At 33.5% G+C, this 25,684-nt stretch overlaps 1 protein-coding gene across 15 annotated transcripts in view; it reads right to left on the bottom strand.

The window, feature by feature from the left end:
* Positions 1–250: 250 nt before the first annotated feature.
* LOC105197934 (TLD domain-containing protein 2) overlaps positions 251–25,684 on the bottom strand; it is a 162,886-nt gene continuing 137,452 nt past the window's right edge. For 12 of the 15 annotated variants that reach the window (XM_026132185.2, XM_026132183.2, XM_039449840.1 and 9 more), the window contains 5 exons: positions 24,758–24,974; positions 23,926–24,012; positions 5,021–5,302; positions 3,690–3,859; positions 251–3,606 (listed from right to left, as the gene is read on the bottom strand). In XM_026132185.2, coding sequence (XP_025987970.1) covers positions 3,471–3,606; positions 3,690–3,859; positions 5,021–5,302; positions 23,926–24,012; positions 24,758–24,974 — 892 coding nt within the window. In that variant the 3' untranslated portion in view covers positions 251–3,470. Of the gene's footprint in view, positions 3,607–3,689; positions 3,860–5,020; positions 5,303–18,714; positions 20,354–23,925; positions 24,013–24,757; positions 24,975–25,684 lie in introns of those variants that run through there. The other 3 variants (XM_026132177.2, XM_011164540.3, XM_026132188.2) reach the window with 2 other exon arrangements.

Below are 25,684 nucleotides of genomic sequence, written 5' to 3'. Positions count from 1 at the left end.
CCTAGGTGTGTAAACTAAATCTTATAGATATCTTTATTATCTCTGGTTTTGCAAAGTTCACGGTACGGTGATGAAAAACACAATATGGATCTATCGAACTCATCTCGGAGGCGTTAGCCGACCGGAAAATCACGCATACATTATTAGAACAGTTCTGCTTATGTTACGATTCGCGAATAATAAACGACAACGAAAGATGCACATAAAGTGCAAACGACAAAACGAAGAAAAATAAAGAATCAACAAAAAGTTCGTTTCCCAGACATACTTAATGTTTTATTTTCGTTACAGTGCACATTGACATCTTGATTTTTTTGTTTCACATTAAGGCGAGGGTCATGAGTACTTCTTTTCTCTCCATTTGGCTTATCATTAGCGTCACCTGCTGTACGGATGCACGTACTTCGCTCTTTCTCGCACACGATGCTATTACCCTGACCACGGACTTCAAATGCGTATATATTTCTCGAGCAACGTTCCCGCTATCGCACGCACGCTTCGCGGATCAAGGAAGCGGAAAGACCTCTATCTAGAGGTGTGTTATGTATGTGTGTATACGGTGTACATGAATCGTGTGCAATCATGTGGTACCGTCAAAGCGACTTGATAAATCATCTAGGAGCGTAACTCTTATTTTTTCTTTTCTTTTCATTTAATATCACATGATTATGCCTAGTATTTTATTTATGCTCTAAGCAACGCTAATCGTACGCAACATGTTATTAAGTGTCGCACTGAGTGTACAAATTCGAAACTACTACCCTAATAAAGCTGGTAGTGCTGCACGTTGACTTGATACTTTGTTTGTGCTTCGTCGACATTGTGGGATCAAGGAATAATCCCAACAGATTAAGATTTCGCTAATATTACATGTAACATACACGCAAAAACGGACAGACTATGCTCACTCATGATGAATTTATGAGGCTTAATAAGATCTATCTTTTAAAGTCAACATCACGTCCGTTTCGCATTACGTGGAAAATTAAAATTGTGTCAGTTTCGAATTCTCATTAAGTGCTCATACTGTACTCTGTACTCTGCCCAGTCGGCGACTTTGATCACGCGTTTCCTACTTCTTTCCTTTCTTTTTTTTTAGTGCGTTTTGTAACCAGTGCGCGAACACTTGGGTCTCATTCTTTCGGGAAATCTCGGATCAACCGTTCAGTCTTTCGAACGTTCTCCGATGGTGTTACATCGGCAGAGAGAAATCGTGTATGTCATGTGTGAGAAAGAGGTAAATAGGTAAAGATAGATCAAAAGTTTTTTGCGTGTGTTTCATTGTGCTCGCGTGTGTTGTGTTGTCGTTAGTATAATAAGCACTGTTGGTCGTCGTATGTGGGCCCTGCTGATTGACAATCGATCGACAGGAACGCGTTTGTTATTAAGATTACGAGAATCTGTAATCACATATAGAAACAATACAACGCGTGGTTGTGGAGTAGAAATTGTATCTAGAGTAATTATGAGAAGGGGGGAAGAGAGAGAGAGAGAGAGAGAGAGAGAATATATGGCGGTATCGTTATTATGTCTACGTGGATATAAAATGTGTGATCGAAACGTTCAAGATTGCGACGTGGGTCAGTAGCACGCGCCAAAGTGGACCTTCTCAAACAAATGCAAATCAGCACAATGTTTGTAACTTAATATATTAGAAAAGTTTTCCCTATCTCGCACAAAGATAGCTGATAAAACGCTTTTGCGTAGTTCTTTTTTATCTTACCCTTGAGAATTGCTCGCCTTGCGCGCATACAAGATTTCCTTTTTATTTTCTCTTTGCAAATCAACGAGACGCGTCAGATATGGGGGAGTATACACACATTCGGTTTTAATCCGACGTTCGCGCGATAGATATTATAAGCTCGGACAGTGTGTGATTGTGTATATACGGTCGTACAAAGTTGGACTAGGTTTAAAAGAGCATCGTAACGCGAATAGAACGCGATGGTTCCTTGTCCGATGTGCTATCTAGAGTGATTGATCATTTGCATCAGGGAATTCGTACGCTGGTATAGTGAGATGGATTCACGCTCGAAATACTCGCTTCATATCGCGAGTACACTTAGCGCAGAGAGACAAAGAGAGCGAAGCAGGCACAGGTATGTGTGTTCGTTGTGATCACTCGTGACTCCAAAGCACATTTACTAATTTACTGACGACAAGATTCGCGAATACGCTCTTATTCGAATCAATCCGCACATCATTGACTTCTCGTTCCTCTCTTAATCGTAAGATCAGCTCGAGGTATCTCTTTCTCTAAAACTATGTTTTTTTTCTCAGATCATGGATCATTTATATTCGGTTGCACGAGAGCACGCTTCCCGTAATCTGTGTATCAATCCTCATGTGTAATATGTATATGCGTGTACGTTTCTTGACTCAATTAATGTCTGTATTATACATGATGAGCTACACAGCTTTCCGCAAAGAGTTCTCTCTATTTATACCGTCAAAATCAATCATTGCAACACGATCATAGTATATATATGTATATATATATAATATATATGTATGTATATATTTACATTTACTATCTACATTATCTACACATCAACAAACTGTTAGTTTTAGCATTTTCATTGTATTGAATTTGTAAATTGTTTTCTTTCAAAACGTTATGTATCTTGCCTCGCATTTTACCATCCATATCATTTCCAAGCATTCACACTTTCATTCTTTTATCACCATCATCATTATTATATCATATCTGTATCATCATCCTTATCATTATCATCATCCTTATCATTATCATCATCCTTATCATTATCAACATCATCATTCTTAACATTATCATTATCATTATCATCATCATCATCATCCTCAGCATTATTATCATAATTATCTGTATACCGGCGTTAGATGTGTAAACTCACGACTAGTTCGAAGTAACGATTATTGTACAAGTAATCATATTCTTCGACTCTCGATAAACTCACAAATAACCGCAAATCAAATTGACGAGCGACGATTTCATTCAACAAAATATAAAAAAAAAAGTAAAATAAATACGCCAACTTAAAAAAACAGGGGAATCGGGGGCAATTAACGATAATCAGTAGCTACACGATATGCAAATAGGCATGTTATAACACGCGCTATGATCGCATAACTTCGGGCCATGACAGTCTCTTTTTACTGTCCGCATCCCTTTCGAGGCTGCTTCTCGTCGATTTCACCATCTTCAGGCAATGCCATCGTTGTCTCTTCGTGCGGACATTGACGATTAATTCCTTTCTCCTCGGAGAATCATCCTGTCTAACACTGGGTGAGATTTCCCCAAATGGCGATCGAGTTAATCGATGTCGTGGCAACAATGACACGACTCATCTCCTCCAACAGTGTCCTTAAAATCGTTAGTCTTCCTCTAATCTCTCCTGGGGGACAAAACCTTTGTGAGGCTCACGGGTTCAGGTTAAATTAGGCTGCGGTGACGGCGAAGGAGTGGCGGGATGGGGATATAAGGCCGTGTCCTATATGAATGCCCAGCATTCCAATGTCTTAACGACAAAATCTTCACGCGGTGCCAACGGCTCATTGCCGTATGTGCTGCAGGACTGTGTCCTGCCCTGATATAGATCGCCATCCAGCCAGAGCCCAAACTTGCCACTAAAAACAAAACCAATTCCATGAAGCTCTCGGCCAACAACAAAGGGGCAATGACACTTTTGAGAAAAATGAGAGAAACTTACTCTCCAGCACCGATTGCTAAACTTTCGTTGTTGCCCTTGATAAAGTACAGGTTGTCCCCAGTCCAGTTGAAACACTGGAACCTCGGCGTAAACCTGAAGAGCAGGGACTCGCCGGTACCGTAAAAGTGATCGCTCACGTGCAGGGAGCACGAGGTCAGTGCACCAAACACCTGTAACAGAAAGAAGTGACTCATGAAGGCTGCGACTTCCACACATGGTAAACCTGAGAAAACGATTATTTGACGTTTGCATTTCGTTTTTACTCCGAGTTCCGAATAAACAATTTCAGTTGACAAATTAGCGATAAACCAGTTTGGATGAATGCAGGACATTTGCGAAATAAACCAATACGCGAATATAACTATATGAAAATCCATGTTAATCTCTCGCTCAGACTAATTATAATAATCGCAAAACTTTTTACTTCGTATTAATTAAGTCAGTTGACCTTAACATTTTACTGAACTAAATACTTTGCACTTATAATTAGTTTATTTTTCAATGATATATGCATACGAATGTTACATTTAGGTAACTTAAAATTATCTACACAAAGAGATTAGATAAAAGATAAAATAAATTGTTTCGTTTGATAACATCGATATTGAGTAAAATTTGAGCAATTTAGGATATAAAAACAATATATTTTTATTTTTATTTGTAAATTTTTGTTTCTGAAAAACAAGAGTTCTTCAAATAAAAATCAAAGTTGGAAGATAGAGACAAAATATATATATAACATTGTAATAATTTAATGTTTTACTAAAGTTTTTGTAGAGGTTTTTGAATACAAGTTTTGAGGCATTTTTACATTGCGTTACTACTTTCTGATCTATGCAATCTATTATTACTTTAAAACATTTTTTTGATAGGACAAATAATTCGGAGGGGTGAATCTAAAGTTAATACTTCACATTCATTGTTGTTCACATTTTAATTTGAAAAAAAATAATACTTTTATCGAAGATAAAAATGGAACAAATATAGATTCTAATAATCTAGAGATAAAATAAAACTATTTCTTCATCTAGATAATTTATGTAACGGTAAACAATGCAAAAAATAATTTGACTCAACAATGCATGATTTTATGTTAAATAATTATATTTTGAATATAATGCTGTACTCTTTTTAAAGCTGTTTTTTTTAAATATATGTTACATGTAAAATGATTTATATACGATATGACGCTAACATAATACAATGTAAAAAAATATTTGCAACCACATGTAATCATCACGTTGGTTCCAGAGTTCATTTTTCAGGATCTTTGAATTAGATCAAAACTAATTGGCCAATTTCTAATTTAAATTAAGGAACAAGAAACTTACGTTGCCCTCCGTATCCTCGATAACTAATAAGATCGGACTCTCAATTTTCGCCATTTTTCGATACATGCTATTAAGACTGAAACCATGCTGACTGGTGCTGAAAACGAGAGTCCACTGGTAACCCTCCGCTCTCGCGGGCAGATGACGGCAGAGCTCTTCTCTGTGTTCCTCGCTGAGTATTTCCGTTGTGCCGATCAGATCAGGTACGATAACGTCATTATCCAGAGAAATGGCACTGTTCGCGTAAAGAGCTCGCCTGAACTCTTCGCTCATAGACAGTACCTGTGAACGAAGATACATCATTTAGCACACCTTGCCAATGAGACATATATCGCGAATTCTAATCGAGGAGGTAAGAGTAAAGTCTCTACTGTTGGTGATGCCATGAAAAGATAATCGTGACACAAATGGATGTGAATAATGTTCTAAATGATGCTTTATTAATATATATGGATAATATGTCGATATTTAAGAAACATGGAATGAAAATTCTTCTAATATCCATTAAACACAGAAACTATCTTGCAACATGCATATGAATGTATATAATGATCAGAATGTTATGCCTATGCTGAGTAAAAAATTTTCAGAGTATCCTAAAGCAGATATTGGATCAGAGTCAAGCAAGATGTTGAATTGGTTGTAATATTGCAACAAATATGATATTTTTAGCAAATATAATCGACAGCTGTGGTGTTTTATTATAGATATATAAAAATAATATATGTAACTTCAATGTATAATTTTGACAATAAATAAATTACTTGCAAATTTAGAATTACTTTCAAAAAATATTTCAGTGCTATATTCTTGACGCCAAATCCCAAAAAACTTCAAGATACTACACGAAATTTGATGTCTTTTTTTTCGTGAAATTCAAACATGAAAATGTGCTACAGATAAATTAATTGTTCTGATGTCTTTATGGCTTCTGACCTCCTCGGTTTAACTAAATCTAAGCACATTTAGGGCACTACCACATCCAAGTGTCGTGTTGTACTCTGTTAATACGATCTCTCGTAACCGCAGTGGGTGTTGCGTTTATTCAAGTCAATTGCCAGGTAATTATTAACGTGGGAGGCCACCGTGAAATGTGTGCCGATATTAAATTACTTTTGTTCGTTGTCCGCCATCACACGGAGTCGCTTAGCTTCGCGCCGCGCATGATAACGCAATACGTGCGCTAGTGAATGCAAATGCTGCGGCGGCACGGTGCACATCCGTACAGAGAGCCTCCGATTATAGAACCTGAACTATATAGAAGTTACCATAAATGGGCGGCCTTGGAATAAAATCGTATCGGAGCGATTGAACGTCGCATCGATTGTGTCGCGTTGAACCCGAAAGTCGATGCAGATAAATAATGAGCAGAATATACTGATCAAATAGACAGAAATGGCAACTTAAATAGAATAATTGAGGCTCGAAACAAAAAAACGCAATGCAACAAATCTGCTGAAATGATAAGATTACAAATAAAATATAATTTGCTATGATAAAATTATATATATAAAAACAGTAAATATTTTTGATAAAAAAAATATCAAAACTAAAATAAAAATTATTTAAAAGTAAAAAATTCTTAATATAAAATATATTATAAAAATAAAAATTATTTAAAAGTGAAACAAGTATTAATGTTTGCATGATGAATTCAATTTACTGTTTCATTTTCTCTCGTCTGATTTATATTAAAACGTAATTACGCATTTATAATACTCTTTTTTTTCTGTATAACTTTTACACAAAAGAAAATTAAGGATGACAATATAACAAAGTGGTTAATCGAAGAACAAATCTTCGAGAACGCAATGAAAATTATGACGTACTGAATATACAATGCTAATCACAAAATTGCGAGTAAAATTTATGGCTCGTAGTTCAGGAATGCAGATTACTGGTCCGCGGGCAATGCTACGCATCATTAATGTATGCGCAATGCGATGTATTATCGTGTGCTAAATTATTGGAGAGGTCCATTGTCAATCGATCCGAACTAATGGAGCAACGGCGCGGCGCAAAGCACGCCTGAGAGCGATGAGTTTGACAATTTTCACGCACGCCTGGACACGGCACGTGTAATTGTGACTTTGTACGTATACCGTTTTTATGAAAGTAGCATACTTTGGTAATTCTCAGTATTGTGTGTCGCTACATGTGACAACAAAATGTGCTTCTGACAGCTGTTACAGATATTGCTTAATATAAATTGGAGACATGAGTGAGAAAAATAAGACATCAATGATTATATCATGTTTACAGAAGATGACACACAAAGCGTGAATGGGAGAGGCTTGGATATATATTTTTTTTGCTTTCTTTTCCATTCGGGCGAAAATCTGTTGCACATACTGTTTACAGATATGCGTCACATTTATGAAAGAAACTTAATTTAATTTTTTTTCAATTGACATTATGTAGCAATTAATGTTACTTTCTTTTCTCGCTGCAATGAAACTGGGTTTCGTCTATCTTGTTCGAGATGAATCGCGGAAAAATTCATCACCACGATGTTTTAGTTGAGTATATCGAATTTCTGAGGAATATCCGAATGACATCGAGAGAGCAGCAAAGTTGGATCGTAGGTTATCGCGGAAATATACAAATAAAGTCGTCATTTGTTCATTCAGTCTTTTTGCAATACGTGAGTAACAAATCACTAAATTAGTACAATGGATGTTATAAATAACACAATGATGCGCGACGACACTTCGGGTGGCATTATTACACACCGATTATCTCTCATCGCATGTTCCCGTTATTTAAACTACTGAAAAATTGCGTTTCAGAAAGACGCCGTCTGCTTACTGTATTTTCAGCATTATCAGCCATTATCAAGCGAGCCTGTCTTTTTTGTGTAAAAAAAAAGAAAACATAAAAAATTCCGTACATTTCCGATAACCTTTGCTCTCGCGATTGGAAGAATTTTAGCTTTCATACGAATGTTTATTATGGATGGCAGCTGCCCCGACTTTGTCGGATGATGTTATTCTAACATTTAAAACGTCTGACGAGTAAAAAGATTAACAAGAATCGCAGACTTAGAGGTCAAGGCTAAATTTATACTTCTTCTCTCATCAAATTTTAATTTTTGCTACAGGATTATAATAATATATATAAATATATTAAAATAAATCATGTGTTAATCATGTGTTAATAGTAACAAATTGTGGCGTTCTACACTGGGAGAAAAATTTCCTAAATTTTAATAAATATTTATTCGAATAGTAATAATGAAATATTTACTTACGAGATATAAATATTTACTCTATAAGAACAAATGATACTTAAATTAGTGCCTCTTGTATTAACTATATATTTACGTTTAGTAAACATTTAATAAATAACTGTTCAAATAAACATTTATTAAAATTTAATAATTTTTTTCCTTAGTGTTGAAGTAAATAAATTCAGATACCTTCATCCAAAATATTAGAGCTTTCGCTAAAATTGCTCGAAAGCAGCAAATATCGTTAATCTCAAGTAAAATTTAAAACATGCATTTAGATGCAAATATAGATATAAGTGTTAATGACTTATATGATATAATTCGCTGCATGGTCTACGGAAGGGAAGAGAACTTGATATCTTGAATCTCACACATTATCACCTTGTTCCTACACGCGGGAAGAGAACCCAAGTGTTTATTTATACATAAAAGATTGCATTATCGTAGCACACTGCGAGCCTATCGTACTTTTGACATTCGTCTCTCACACGGACGGATATAAAAATGTCGTCACTGCCGGTCAATCAGTTCTTCACTGCGAAGTTTTTCAAAGCTCATTATCATTATCGACTACTTCGCACCACTGGATGCATCGCGTTAATTTCAATTTGATAGCGACATGCTATTCCAGCTGTTTCGCGCAAACAGCTCGTTAGGCAATGCAATTATCAGCTTTTTAATAAATTAACAGGGAGAACAATAGCGACTCATTACAAACAATTTCCTATCATTTATGGAGATAAAAAGTACCACGTGAAGATTCGACGCTTATTTTGGATGCGTTCGTCGTGACGCTTTAACGCTACTTGTGTTATTCTAACTTTAACGCTACTTGTGTTATTCTAACTTAACGAAACAAGAATAGAACGACTCGAATAGCGCTAATGGCGTCTCTCCGAACGTACTCTTTGTAGAAATTATTCTTCGAATTTTAATAATAATTTCTATAGCTTATATTCGGATCTTGAATTCTAACATGGAAATAGCTGGATACAGATCTAAAAATACTTTTATTGTACCAGCAAAATCATTATGAAGGATGAAACATGGTGAGCAATGAATGGCTACAAAGAAGTTATAACTAGTTCAAATATTATTTTCAGGTCTATATTGAGCTAAATTTTTAGATACCCCAGCAAAACCGTTCTTTTCGTAAATAAGATCAATATTTGTAATAATTATTTTTATATCGAGCTTAAAAAAATATAACAAAATATTTAAGATACTTAATATCAAACAGATAATCAAATCGATAAGTAAAATGCAATTTGCAGAATTAATTTGGAGAATTAGATTGAAATCAACGATAAAGATTCTACTAATGATTTCTTTTATCGATTATTCAGTCGATAACAAAATTAAAGCAATCGCATGTATATTGAACAAATGAACACTTAACATACACGAATTTACCGACTTCTGTATACATTATCGAAAGTGTTTGATTTATTACTTGGATCGCAATTTCTGATGACCAGGTTAGGTGATGACTCTTTAACGATAATTGATTAGCTATGAATAAATAATCTATGTCTAATCAGATATATAATAAAGACACAACTAATATGAATCAAAATAATAATGAATAAAAATATTTAACAGTTAGAACAATACATAGAAATAAGTAAATATTAGATAAAAAATTTTCAATTTAGAAAACACTTCTACAAATTGTTCTATGTTGACATTGAACAGGTTTTAATCTGCATTATGTCGTACGTGCTAGCCTCAGTTGTCGATTTGTTGCGTAAACGTCTTCAAGTATTTAATAACGTAAAAAAACCGCACAACTATTTTGATTACCTGATATATGTACATATATGTATACACGCATTCAAACATATCGATGAATAAAAACTGTCAGTCGCGAACTTGGTACTGATTAAACTCGATAAACTATCGACGATGAATTGAATTGAAATCATCAATAAAATCTTTATTGGTTATTTCAATGTAATTCAAATATCTAGAAGAATAATTTCTTATGTTTTGTACATAAAAATATTAGAGTCTTTTAAACGAGAAAATAACTCGTTTTTTCCTCGCAATTGCGTTACAGTATTGTTTAAGATTCTTATACAAAAAATTTTCATAAAAAAAAGATATAAGAGTGACACGTCGTACATCCTTGTCATATCGCGCATAATGTTAATACGCTCCGCGATGCTCGTCTGCGATTATTACATCGAGCGACGCAATGACAGCAACATTGAGACGGTGACCACGTGCGTGATTTAAAATCCAAGTAATACAGAATTGATCGAGCTCCGCGTGTAAAGGTCATCACGAGATAAAAAGAATAGATTAAAAGAATTTCGCGTGGAAAACATATACAGAACGCTATATTACTCTTTAAATAAATTTTTAGGTAAATTAAGAGTCAAATTTTATTTTTTCGCAAAAATTACATGCAACATATAAATCGAAGCAAATCTAATTGTAAAATGAATTAATAAAGTCCTATCAAAAAATGTTTTATACTTCAAAGATATTAATAGTTGCTATTAATAAAAATCCAATAAACCTTATAGTCTCGCTTCTTGTTTTTCCATTAACGACAATAAAGAGATAAAAACAATTTCACACAATGGAGACACTCCACGTGATGCGTCACAAAAGACAAGACTTTCACGTGCTCATATAGAAAAATAAGCTACAAGAGACCATCCTTAACGCTTCTTTTCAGGTACGTGCAAGCCGGGCAAAGCCGAGTATCAAAATAGAACGCGGAAGAACACGTTCCATTCCTCTGACAGGTTAACGACCGTGAAAAGCACATTAGTCAATCTCGATTGGATGGGCAAGTGCAGAAAATACATAAATTAACTATTTTATAAAGGTAATTTACCAGTCTTACTATAAAATAACATACCGAATTTGACATACTGCGGCTAAAAGCACTCAGGTTTATATTTCGCTTCTAATTTATTGTCGTGTCGAGCAAAAATTGGACGATAAAGTCGTAAGAGAATGTTTTTGTCTTCCTTGAAACGTCTTAATTTTTTAAGACACGTATCTTTTTTTGCAATAAACAAGCAGTGTTTCGTTGCGATTTACTCGTTAAAGAGACGCGAAGAACCATCTAAATTCTAACTAAATTTGCAGACTCGTGAGAATAATTGCACACTTACGACGGTCACACTTAGCACGAAAGAAATATCTAACAAGCGCGTCAAAATGGCTTTTGAAAACCACGCAATTTAAATCTCTTTAGAATCAACCGATTGTAGATCAGATATTAATTTGATTAAGTTTGATTAAAAGAACACTGTTGCGCACAATAATTGCGGAAATAATTAATATAATTATTTTTACTGCATTTACAAAATTACCACTAATTTAAGCTCCAAAACACATAAATGAATAATCCATAATATTTCTTAATAAATTTTCTTAATTCACTATGTTCCAATATTGTATAAAACATATTAATAGTGTCGTGACATAAATTATTATAATTATTACTATAATTAAGAATTACGTGAATTACTAATAAAACTCACCGTAAGCATTCTTGACGAATGCTGAAAGACATAATTCAGAATGGGGCATGGATCGACGGTCATTATCGATGTAATAAAATCTAGACGTGTCGTTATCGTAGTTTTCCACTAAACCCTTGAACTCTTCGGTATCGTCGATTAAAATATTTTCGATGTTTACTCGAAACTTCAACTTACACGATTTTATAAAACGCGCTCTCGTTATTAAATAAGTGATACGATTGCGATATCGATTAAGGAAATATTCCACGTCTCTCTTCACCTCCACGGTGCTCTGAAGACAGATGTAAAATTCGCGATTCAGTTGTCGGCCGTTCGACTGAGATTCGACTTGGAATTTTTCTTTACGCGTTTAAAGAATCACGCGGCAGGTGCGAGGTTCGTGTGATCGGCAGGACGAATCGGTCGAGACTGAATGATGTCGGAGGCACTCGATCCGATTTTCTTTGACCATCGTGCGAGTAACTTCGCAAAAAAAAACCTTTCATCGGGATCCGTCTCCGGTTTCCCTTCTTCCTGCTTAATGTCAAGTACACATAAATTCCCGCCGAATGCTCGCGTTGGCCTCGACTACATTATTCTCGCGCGCGATCGTCCTTCGATCTCCTAGCCGTCCTGATGCGTCTCTGATAGCGACGGGCCGTGTTAACGAACCACGCGGAGAAAGAGAGTCGCGCCACCGGTGTCATTCTATCTGCCGAAACTGCCTTTAATGACGCTGTCGTTAATGATGCTCGTATAATAACGAACTTCCGTGTGCCATTATGAGATTTCGGATGGATTTCCGTATACTTATCCCGCGAGGTTAGGCTCAAGCAATTTCTTTTTATGCAAGGACAAAATAACTTAGGAAAGAAATGAATACACGGCATATTGCTGTCAACATAAAATAACATAAAATTTTTAATACCCATCAAAGTTATATTTTATTTAACGATAAACGACGATTTGATAATCTGGTAATTATTTATGGAAAAAAAGCCAATAAAATTAAATACAAATAAAAGAATGAGATATCAAAGAGATGCTTAATTAATCACCATTGTGCGTAGTAGTTTTAAATTCAAAGCGAATTTCATCAAAACAAGAGGTAGCAAGAAGTGAACATCACTTTCTTCCGGTGATTAAATAAAACAGATAATTAAAAAAAGCAGGTTCGAGCAAGTGCCTTATCATTTCTGAGACATCGTTCGGAGACCTGCATTACTTTGACAGATGGTGGTAGCGCGATCGCTTATCTCGCATACTCTCTTTATTTGGCGAATAAAGATTTTCCACGATTAAAATGTATATGTTCCCGAGGCTGAAAATAAATCATCGTTGGATTAAAAGGCACGCCCGACGGACAATGCGGTAACTATGTATTCATTGCGATTATACTCTGATACAAGCGTGATCGTGTCCGGTCGCGTTTACATATGCTAATCTCTTGAATAAATTTTCTTGTACCAGGCGAGTCAAGTCATCATTAATCAGAGATAGGGAAAACATTAAATGCCACTAATTTGCGCAAATTGATGAAGATCTCAGCCTCCAGAAGGTTATACACTGGACATTTAGACGCGTATACATCGATTTAGTAAACAAAACGATATTCTCCGTAAAACACTGAGATTATGCAATAAAACTGCGAAGATTGTTCATAAAACCGCGCGGGACAGCGGACATATATGTACATTACGTAACTCTATTCAGAGATTGCAAGCGAAAGGATCGGATCGGATCGGATCATGTATATTTGTTTTTTAATTGAGCTTTAATTAAGATCGAAGCGAGACGGAAGCGACTGAACCGTCGCTTGAAATATATAGATCAGCCGTTAGGGGGATAATAAGGCTCGCGGAGCCGGTCATAAATTGCCTTCAATTGCGAACTGACTACAACGTGATCCGCTAATCGAAATTTCCTGGCAGCTACGTGAGGAGTGTTATTGTGCGACATAATGCGTGAGCACAGAGGACGTTTATGTCGTAAGTAGCTAAGCAAAATTATATAATTTCGCAAAAAGTGACAACGTCACTTTTATAATTTTGACTGAGAGATATTACGCAAGTCCCGTATTACGTCAGTACTACGGAAAATCTGTCAAAATACAATACTTAGATATATATTTATATGGAGGCGCAAGTGTCGTATTTCTGTATTTATCTGTTCGTTATTATTAATTGTCTAATTATGTAGAGTGTAACAATTGCGTCTAAGTTCAAATTGCACTTGAACCGAGGATCATCTTCATAAAAGCCAACAAACAAAGAAATAAAAGATGCTTTAGCATTACAAAATTATTTAAGTTCCAAAGTAATCAATAAATACTTTGTTTTCTTCCGTAAATAATCACAAGATACGTCATGCATACTCTGAAATAATCGTCAGCAGAAACTTGATCATCCCGCATATGGAAAGTTCATAAAAGGCAATAAAAGCCAGCCGCAAATGTTAACATTCAAGGAGACCGGGAAACGGCCAAACGATTGCGAAGGGTGACTGCGATCGTTATTGACAATCGTCCGGCACGAAAATGTCCACCGATTTCCTTTACAATTCCGAGATAACGGAGCAGGAAAATAAATATGAAAGTTAATGTGCCTGCGACTTGAATGCGCGTCAGCGCACGCAAATGCCACTTCATATTAAACGTACTGTTTTTACACCGCAACATTCCTAAACAGAATATAGCTATTACAAAGCTAATTATTCAGATTACATCATTTTATTTCTTTAAATAAATTCCAAGATTACATCAGAATTCAAAAAACTTTTCGCAAATTTATATCTGTCAAATTAAACGTTATGTTATTTTTGATTTACTTTATGATCATCAATAAAAAGATGTAGTTATTTATTTACAAACAGATAAAACATTTATATTTCTAAAAAAATTTATTCAGTCATAAATATGAAAGATTGAGATTGTAAACTATTTCTAATAATTGTTAGTAATAATGGTATTTAATAACGTAGTAATTATATATTATTTGATACGTAATATCGTCAATCATGGTTTTTCTTGTTGCAAAAAAAAAAAATAATAATAATAAGGATTCTTAACGATAACAGTAACGATCCATCATAGCGTGAACAAATTAAGATAAAAAAAATAATGCTAAAGTGATTAAATATTAATTTAATTTTCTACTATTCTATGAGCAAGATATAAAATATAATTTTAGTATGAAACACGAGTCAAAAATAATAATTTCAACCGCTGAAGTGTGATCACACAAATAAGTAAAGAAGTGCCAATTACGGTGATTATAAATTAATCGCTAATTTAATAATGGTGCTAACAAGCACCTTAAACACTGTAAATATTACCGCAGTTTATAAAGAACTAAACATGTAATTAAGATTTACATAAATAATATTAGACATCAAGATCCAGTCGCGCCCATAGTTAGCGTTTCTTTACTTACATGTAAAAAATTTATCAAAGGTTAATATTTAAAAAAAATAAAGTTTTTTAAATATTTAAGTTTTTGGTAAAAAAATTAATAAAAAAATAAGATAGACGTTAAGTTCACAATATATGTGTATTTAATTGGAAAGATGTATGTTGTAACATGATAGTTTATCTGCATAGATAACACCGGTCACAAGTCATCAGTTACTAGATAAAAACATAAAAGCAATTTTCGATATAATAATTTTTGGATAATTGAAATATAAGAAATTAACATAATCATAAGTCCTGATTGAAAATAACGAATTTATTATGCCAACGCATATAATTTATTATACGTATAAATTCAGAAATGTGTCCTATTTAATATAAATTCTCATAAAAATTAATCTTAAGAACATATTTTATATCTAATCAGAATCATCTATTTGTAATTTCTTTATCTTTAACAAGCTTCACCTAAAATTCTAAGAAACATAAAAAAATAAATTAGTATTGATCTATAATCAATATGTTTTTCATTAATATTGTCAGAATTTAAAAAAAGAAACAACTGCTCATTAATCCGTTTAATTAATTTAAAGTGTCGGCAATTCAGTTAAAATGACCCTTTCTAAGTGATGATTCGTGAAGTTTATATTACTTTAATAATGATGTTAATAGTAACAGAATAAGCAGTTCTAATTTCATAATAATTATAACTAATGTATCCCGATGTGTTTTTAAAACTATCCATATATTAGGAATGATAGTAGGCCGAATGTAAAGCACAAAATTTAAAAACTTCGTAGAAAGAGGGAAGACAATTAACAGAAAAGAGAGATAACTTTGAGTGAATCAGCCAGAAAAAGAAATACCGTAATTGCTTTCTGTTTTTACCTACCTGACCTATCTTTACTACTTGATTTTAGATACGTTCTATTTTTCAGACCAAAGAACATACATATTGTATATTTGATTCTGTCCAAATACTTCGAAAAAAAGCATCTAGTTTGAACATTTTGGATTTATGCTAGTGGCGCATAAAAAAACATAAGCAGTCACACAGAAAAAAAATTAGTATTAATCAACAATTCATTGTTTTATGTATAAGCAAAAATATAAAATCTTCTTGGAAGAATTTATGATCTTAAATAGACATGATTTACTTACATGAAAAAAATTTTCCACGTCATGTAAGTAAATTACGTCTGTTTAAAATTATCATTTCTTGCAAGAAAATTTTATATTCTTGTTTATATATGAAATAATGAATTGTTAATTTGATACTAATTATTTTTTCTGTGCAGTAAGCGAATCGACTAATCACAGTAAAAAAACTTAAGCAATAACGTAAGCAGTAGCAAATCAAACATGTTGATTTTCTTACTGCTTGTGTCGTATTGCTTAAGTTTTTTTATATTCCTTTAGTCTTAAGCAGTAATCGATCTGTGATTCGTTGTGTCTGAAGTTTAGACAACAAAGAATATTGGAAACGCAGTATGTATTGGAAACAAAAGAGCTTTTCACGAATTTCCTTTCTTCCTATTTATTAATATATAAAAAAATTTTAATTTAAGCTATAATAATTTCGAACTAACAGATCTAAAGTGAGTTCAAACAATTCAAACATATCACCAGTTCAAAACATTCGAATTATTCAATATTCAGATTCAAATTATCCGATCATCTGTTTTCGAATAATAATTCTTACTACGGTTAAAATAAAGCAAGCTAAAAGAACATTGACTCTTCTAACAAAATTTCTATTTGTAAACTTTATATTCTTACTACTTTTTATTAAACATTGCGACAAGACTTATGTTTCGAAATAAATCCCTCCATAGAGTTTATTTGTCTTTCATAGTGTATAAGCGCCGATGTCATTAGCAATTGTACAATGTATGGAAAGTTTCGATAATAAATTGCGGACAAACCAGGAAAATTTGAACGATTTTGTTTCCGTGGAAATAAGTTTATTCTCGCTATATTCAAATTTTTAATGCGCTATTCCTACTAGAGGCAAAAGTTCACGTTAAAGAGGCCGCTAAGTCAATACTTTTTTATCCCAAAAGTTCCTTTCATTTGTATACTTAAATAATCTCGATCATTTATTAGATTTGCTGATCACATTACTTTCTGTCTTTAATGCTAATTGTAATTTGTCGCTGCATCTTCAACATTTAAAACCTGTTTACTCTCTATAAATTCGTTTTCATCATAAAGTTACGAATGCATTCAAAACTCGGATTGCTGAAGCGAACCTGTTTAAACGTGAGTGAATCAAGAGCGAGATATGAAAATATTCCTTCCGAGAAGCTTTTACCTTTTCTAAAATCTCGTTTTAAACGCAAGCTGTTATGTGGGTGATAATCAATAATATGCATTATCAATCGAACGATATTGCTACAATTTAAAGCCGACTAGTTCTAAACGGCGCATTGGTGGTTCGGTGAAAGGTAAGCTTAGACTTAACCAAAAGACCGGTTGTTAAATGCGTCTCGTGCAAAACACCGCTCTTCTCGAGTTATTAACGTGCAAATTAGGCGAAAAAGATCACAAGCGAACACACCGTTTTCATGTATATACACAAATTGTTAAGATCGTTTCCGCTGTAAATATTACGTCGAATAATGTCGTACGCAAATAATTTTTTAGTCTGGCAAAGTTTGAGTGAAACGTTCGCAGATGAATAAATTAACACGTAATCAGTATACGCTTCGTAATAAACAGAAGTGATGCCAATAACAGCAACAATACGGTTAAGATATAGCAAAGAAATATTATAAACGACACATATCAGATCTTGAACAATAATCATGTTTTTTCCTTTGCGGATCTTTGTCTACGATTTAAGTTACGTGGACAAAATAATATATTGAACTGGAATTATTAGGATCCAAAGCTTCTTTACGTTCTCAGTCATTTCGGAGGAGATATTTCACTTTCTCTGACATTATATTACATTTGAAGACACTTCGGATTTGGTAACCTACTGAGTTTAACTGTTATCGAAGACAAAGAGACGACTACATGCAGGAATTCGGAAATATCGTTATGCTGAGGATAACTCCAAAGTGAGTCAAAACGTTCATTTTTCAATTATCTTTATGTTTAATGGAGTGTGAAAGAGTTTATAAGTGGAGCTATGCAGTAATAACCGCACTTGACTTTTATTAGCTCTATTTAGATTTTGTATTTTTAAATATTATAAATATATATAATTGTATAACAATAGCAATTACAATCATTTTTTATAAATCTTTATTATAAATACAGAACAATCATGTAGCCAAAGCTTTTACATGAAAAAACGTGTTAGGAATTCGTGATTTAGAAATCTTTTATGTCATCAATTTTTAACCTCGAGCTGCGAGATTTTATAGAGATTTTATAGAGTCTGATGTGGAATTCACAAATCACAAATATTTCAATATGGCCAATCAGGCGGAACCTTGTTTATGTATTACGTAATTCTGAACTGCATTCCTGACAATTTCACAATTGAAGACGGGTTGTTTCACGTAGAGAAGTAAGTGTGATTAAAAGACACGAGTACATTCGCCTTAACTCTGACTTTTACCTTCGTTTTCTGTTTCAAGAATTTCGTGATCTTGACGATCGGATTCGGCATTTTTGACCTCGGCATCCTCGATAACTCGGGTTACCTTCGATAAAACACTAAAAATCGCGGTCGGCACCTTCTTCCTGAGTCTCAATCCTTCTCTCCTTCGTCCACAGATGGAAAATCGTAAAAGTCGTTTACATTATGCCTCACACTCGAATTATATTTTTTTTTCGCGAAACACAAAGTTTGTCTGAAGAAGCAAAGCGGCAATCGAGTCACAAATAAGTGTATCTTAGTTTGATTTCTTTCCTAATGTAACATTCATTGAGAAATCATCACAGCAAGAATTGGTTTATGTCAATATTGTAGCATTGATATTCTGATGATATTCTTAACTAGCAATCAAAGCAGCAATAAAACATTCAGCATTACTTGGTGTTACTAAACACCAATAAATTAAATGTTTTTCTTTTTATTTATACTGGCAAGTCATTTAACGATTGAACTTCACTTCACGAGGACTGAAGCCGCACTGGAGTGGAGCTTTCGGAATAAATCTAATACGTTCATATACAAGTGATGAAGAGCGAAAAGAGGGGAGAAGAAAACGAGTGACGCATATGCTTCGGCAGATGCTTTCCTAGCAACTGCGCATCCTCAGCTGCGCAACACGTGGCCCATTCTAAAAATCTCTCGTGTGGTCTTTACTTCTTCCCCTCGAATACTTTCGTGAACGAGAATCTTCTGGAAACTCAAACCGACGTTAATTTGGGCCACTAATCCAGAAAAGATAAATTTGCACATATTACATTCCACTCTTTCAAGGTTTTCTAACGAAATAGAAGATTGTAATCTTGGAAATATTTTATGGCTTTTAAGTTAATCGCTGATATTCAAAAGTCATTTACGATTGATCGATATATATTTATTTATTAGTTTATTATTATGTAATATGCCGTTTACATTTTTGTTAACTATCTATTTTTTATTCTGACCTATTTCACATTACTTAAAAATATATCTCTTGGCAGAGGATAACTAACAATAAGTATTGTCGAAATATTCCACACAGAGCTATTTAATTTTCGGATAAAAATTATTACACCAAAAAAATGCTGATATGAATTAATATATAATTTGATTTAATTGACGTAAGTAGGTAGGTGAAGTGCTGACAAAAATGTTTTCTAAAAAAAATATTTTTATTTATAAATGATTATAATAAACGTTTTTGTTATATTTCGTTGGTATATTATATTTAAATTTACATTAGTTCAACCCTTAGAAGATAAAGGAATGTAAACAAAAAAAAATATCTAATACTGTAAAACTTGTGGACAATACTTCTTATTTTTTTCTTCTAGAATAAAGTTTTTAATCCTGTATTTCTTCGTTTTTTTTTTAAATATCGTTTTAATATCGGTTATTACTAATATATGAAACTTATACAAAAAAAATGTTTGAATATAAATGATTTTTACTAAATAAACATTACAATAAAATTCATATGAAATTTTTATCACAACATATGTAAAATATTGAATGCAAAATAACATAAGTAGTGAACTAAAAATACAGAGAATTATTTCAAATAATAATTTTTTAAATAGAAAATAAAGTTTAAAATTACAAAATTGTTAAAATAGTGTAAAATAAAATAAATAATTTATAAAAAAGATTGTATAATTTCCATAATTTTACAAAATGGTTTATTTTCAAAACCATCAGAAGCATCAGATAATAGTTCGTAAGAGCATTTACATTTTGAACAAATATTTTTCAGATGACTCATACGCATAAACATGTTATATTTGTAACAAGAAAATCTTGTTATTTTATCAGTAGACAAATTATAGGCACCTTTTCCTCCACTTCCTTGCCCCTCCCTTTCCACTGTGTAGGTGCTTACACACACGTTATAATTTATTTAAATTTGTTATTATCGAGAAAATTGCTACATCTGAGAAAATACCGCTTTAAATTTACGCCAATAATTGCAATTTTAATTTTATATTGCATATAACAGTGCTATATTATTTTACATAAGATAAAATCAGAACGTAAGTGGGTGGGGTGCTGACAGCACCCCAGCACGTTTGACGCTCTGTCATTGTTAACTATTTCAACCTACATGAGTCATTACTATCTCAATATATCAATAATAGGAAGGTAAGACCGTTCCATTGTCAACATAAAAATATGAAATACTTAATAAAATTATGCCTGGGATGTTGTCAGCACCTCACTTACTTAAAGATTCAACATCGGACACAAAAATAAGTAGTTGATTCGTTTAAATTTTATTCATGCAACTATATTTGTTATTGTCTTTACTTTTAATCTTTTTAATATTCATTAATACTGTTATTAAATTAACAAAATATTTTCAATTAGACTGATGCTGTTGATTCAGTGTTTTTTCCTCTATCTATTCAACCTAATTTTCTTGCTTGTCATTGAGTTTTCGTATCTCAAGTTTTTTTATTATATTTATTCCGTTTAACCTTATTCAGACCACTTACCTTTGTTTTATATCTTTGCTTATATAAAATTATTGTTAATTAATTCTGGAAGTAATTCGACGTAAATATTCTTATTCTTGATTATCTTGCAAGCATTAACTAGTGTACTATTAAAATTAATACAACCTTCAAAATATTTTTACGGAAAATTTATAATATGGTATATTGTTACTCCGATAACTCGTGAACAACAGTAGTTAAGCAAAATCTGAGTCCACGGATTTTTAAACGGTAAATTATGTCTGTCTTTACGATAAACACCGCGCGAGTATCTAAAAATAAACGAAATCATACCCGAAGCTTGGCATCCTGTCGTATTCGCGACGTATTCGAGGATAAAAAAATATTTCAGTCGCAAATAGTCATATACTACTCGTCACACACATTGTTAATAATGAGCTTTCTTGATTAATAATAATTTTTGTTAATTTTCTAGAGGTTTAGTTACTACTACGTGAAGAACATTTCGGAGATTTATGAATTTCATTGTATTAAATTTTTTATGCTCCTGCATTGAATATGTTATTCGCGATATTCTTTTTTATTATTAAATTTAATCATGCATATCTTTCTATTATAAATAAATTTATCCTTTCGTTACATAAAGAGAATAAAGTGAATAAATAAATAAAAGAAAATATCCTTTAAAGTTATAACAAAACAATAAATGAAGAACAGTTAGTTCAAAGTTACTCCACCTGGTCTAAAGCAAGTCCATTTTAAGCTAACTCAACTTTTAAAACAAACAATATTTGACAAAATTATTTTTGTTTTTGAATTCATGAAATATAAAATATGTGCGTATGATATTAATGTAGTAGTAAACGCAAACGTATACATAAATTTTTAAAGTTTTCTTTTATATTAAAGCTCCTTTTATGTTAAAGTTCATTTCTTTCATGTAATTCTGAGGGAAAAATATGCTTGTTTTATACTTGCAAAATCTACAACTTTTATGTACAGCAAATGTCACAAGTTGACCGCAAAAGTCGATAACAAAACTATAATTTTCTAATTCTTTTGTGTTGTTTATATATTTATATATGAAGTTGTCAACACCATATAACCTTGCGTTGTCTATACTTTAATTACGTATAAAAAAAATTATAAGTTTGTGCAAATAAAACCAATAAAAAGATTTTCGTGCCTGAAAGCATTTAATCGGGAAAACAGACCTATCGTCAATATCTCTTAAATTACCTTTGTTTCAAATCAATACCAATGCTTTCTAGAAATATTAAAGTATATGTAAGAATCACTCAAGAATTTTTATATATTAAAAGTGATGAAAATTAATAACTCACACGAATAATCCCATCATATACTATAAGGGACCGGAGAAAAAGAGCGAAAAATTTGCCTGCATATTACAAACAACTGAGTACACGAAAGATATTCCCCTAAGAAATATTATTCACATCTGAGTAAATTTACACCGACTGTGTCAATTCTCATCAATAATGCATCGATGTTATGTAAGTGCTGACTAGTTCATAGAGTAGTGACTTTTGATATAAGTTGTTCTATATAATTGCTCGCATCATGCAAGGTACGCAGCATTTATTTGAATACAGGCACGTGGATATCCAAATCTTATTTTACCGTAAACAAGTTAGAAACATTCATCCACGATCGTTTCATGAGAAAGCGTTATTATTCTTTAACGATATAGAAAGAGAGAGAGAGAGAGAGAGAGATACAGAGATTACCGTCAAATATTTTCTTTAAGAGAATATAAACGGTCGAAGATAATTGCTTTTATATCCAACTAACTGCTATTGCGTTTCTATCCTTCGAATCGGCTCACGATGCAATGCTGTCTATCACGATTACCATTTTGCCTTGGAATCAATAATCTTTATTCGTCTTTGACGCAGTAATGATTTGCATGATGCCACATCGTTAAAATCGACTAAATATGGAAAATGCGTTCTGCAAGTATTTTGAATCGAACGCATGTGATAGAAATCTACGAAAAATCGTAAACGGAAACTCAAGTCAAAACATATTATGAGAAATATAAATACATAGGTATATATGGAGAGAGAAAAAGATGATAATATAAATGCGAGATAATAAAATCTTGTCTTCTTAAATGTTATGAGATGATAAAAACATTATGCATGCGCGAGTTAAAGAGTATTAAACAAGTGCATGCTGCACATCTAGATTCTAGTTGAGAATATATTCTACGACCAGGAAGAACAGGTGCATGCAGTCTGTTTTCGGCAGCGATGTGCAATTTCGTCGAGATAAGAACCGGGAGATAAACCTAGCGCAAATAAAATTCGATTACTAAGAGCCGGATTCATTGTTGAATGAAGTCATTACCAAAAGAAGTACCTCGTACATTGTTGTTCGTGGATTATCGCGAGGATGTGAGACAGCAAGAGTGTAAACGGAGATCATAAAGAATTCTCTACAGACTATTTCGCATCACGAGAGCTAACGTACTAAGTCGTGGTAACCGGTAATCGAAGCTGGCAAAGCGGGTTGAAAGTCGATTAAAAAAAAAAGGGAAAAAAAAGGAGACACCAAACGATAGGCACGACCGCAACATCGCGTGACAATGTCGGAGTGCACCCGAGATCTAACAAGGTCTAGGGTGCGGCAGTGTTATCTAAAAGGTGCATTGTTCAACATCGAGCAATTAGGGTGCCTAATGACAGATATCATCGATCACCGGGGGAGGAGTAATCGGTACCTCCGAATCCTGGATCTGCTCGGAATCGGCTGACGTGCTCGAAGTCTTCAGGATGCTGTACAGCTTTACGTAGGGGGCCTTGATCAGCTGTCGGCCAATAGAATCGGCCGTGTTTAGCAAATATCGCGGTATCATTGAGGTAAACCGAGCCCCGTACGATCCTCGCGTCGAAAATCAACAGGAACCGGCGCGTTTGACAGACAATCGCGACAACACGAGCGCCAGAATAGAGTGGCTTTTGATGTTAATGGAGAATCACCCGCTCTCGCGATTTCGCGAAACATTTAGCGTTTCTCAGCGCTATGTGATAGCCGGTCGACACGAGGATCGGATTATCAGCGAAATTAGGAATTACGTTCGCGTAAAAGTTACAGAAAAAGAGATTGATGCGATTTGAGACACAGATATCAAAAACAGCAATCTCTTTCTCTTCAACGAATTATTATGATATTGCAAAATTCAAAATCAGCGATTTCAAATACCGTATCGAATTCAAAGTCAATTTTTCTGCAAGACTTTTCGATGAAGGTCGTGACCGCTCACGCATTAAGTATTTTCCGCATTAAAATATTTCCATCAATAACGCGAGACTCGAATTTCTGTTGAAATGGAGATCTCAAGTTGCAGACAATAACAGTATGCTTACAAATGGCAAATAAAATTTAAAGTCACTCGGCAAAGTAAAACTCTTATCCACTTATCGAGAACAAAAGTTTCAAGATTCTTCACTCGTCAATAGCAACTTTGCGACAAAATCTCTAGATGTTAGAAAAGAGCAACGGGACCGGCACTCGGCAATGTCCCGTCGCGTATTGAAAATCGCGGTACTCACCTCCCAGGATTCTCTTGTCAACTCGCTGATATCATCTTGAGTCTTGCTCTCTTCCGTGGAATCCGCGCCCTCGCCGCTCTCCTGGGGAGACAGTTCCGGCGACAGGTCAGTGTCAGTATCGGACAGGATGTAGCCGCGTTCTCGCCAGTAGTTCTCATCTAGCTCGCCATAGAGGCTCGGCACCCACGCATGGATGAACCTATACAGATCGTCCACTCTGCAAAGAGAAAAAAAAAAACAATAGAAAACAACGATTACATCATTGTTCAGCGGTGATGCAAGCTTAAAAAAATTCGTCCCACAATTCATCCCGTTTTATTTATTTATAAGACTAAATTAAATACAACACTAGTAAAGATTTTTCTACATCTAGAGAAAAGTTATGTTCAAATTGATGAAATTATTTCTTTAATTTGGTTTTTTAGGTTGAAGTACAATGTTTTTAAGAAAAATAAAAAATTGATTTCAAGAAATGAGTTATTAATCTTCTTAAAGTAAATAAATTATTTGTTCAAAATATTTGTTTAATTTAAACAAATAATTTTTCGAAGAAGGTACTGACAGAAATGTAAGAAACAATTTAGTTGCTCTAGTTTTAAAAATATATTTCTTTCATTTAAAACAAGATTTGCGTCACACAACAAAATTTAAAAGGAACAAGCAAAAAAATTTTTTCAAATTAAAAAACTTTTTAAACAAGAATACCTTCTACGGTCGCAGCTAGGTGTCTTCGTGCTTGTATTGTTTGTGTGATTTTATATACTTTCCTCAAGTTCAATGAACTGCGCGCCGAATTAATTTTCAGTCATAACACAATTCTAAATTGAACAAGATTAAGTAATATCACGTACTATTAAATATTAACCCTTTTCCCCCCTGAAAAAACCGTAAAGAAATTATTGCGAAAAATATCACCTCAGCCAGGGT

The sequence above is a fragment of the Solenopsis invicta genome, chromosome 1, assembly GCF_016802725.1.
Source record: "Solenopsis invicta isolate M01_SB chromosome 1, UNIL_Sinv_3.0, whole genome shotgun sequence".
NCBI classification, from domain to species: domain Eukaryota; kingdom Metazoa; phylum Arthropoda; class Insecta; order Hymenoptera; family Formicidae; genus Solenopsis; species Solenopsis invicta.
The sequence above is the reverse complement of the archived record's forward strand: the minus strand, read 5'-3'. Positions and strand labels throughout refer to the sequence as shown.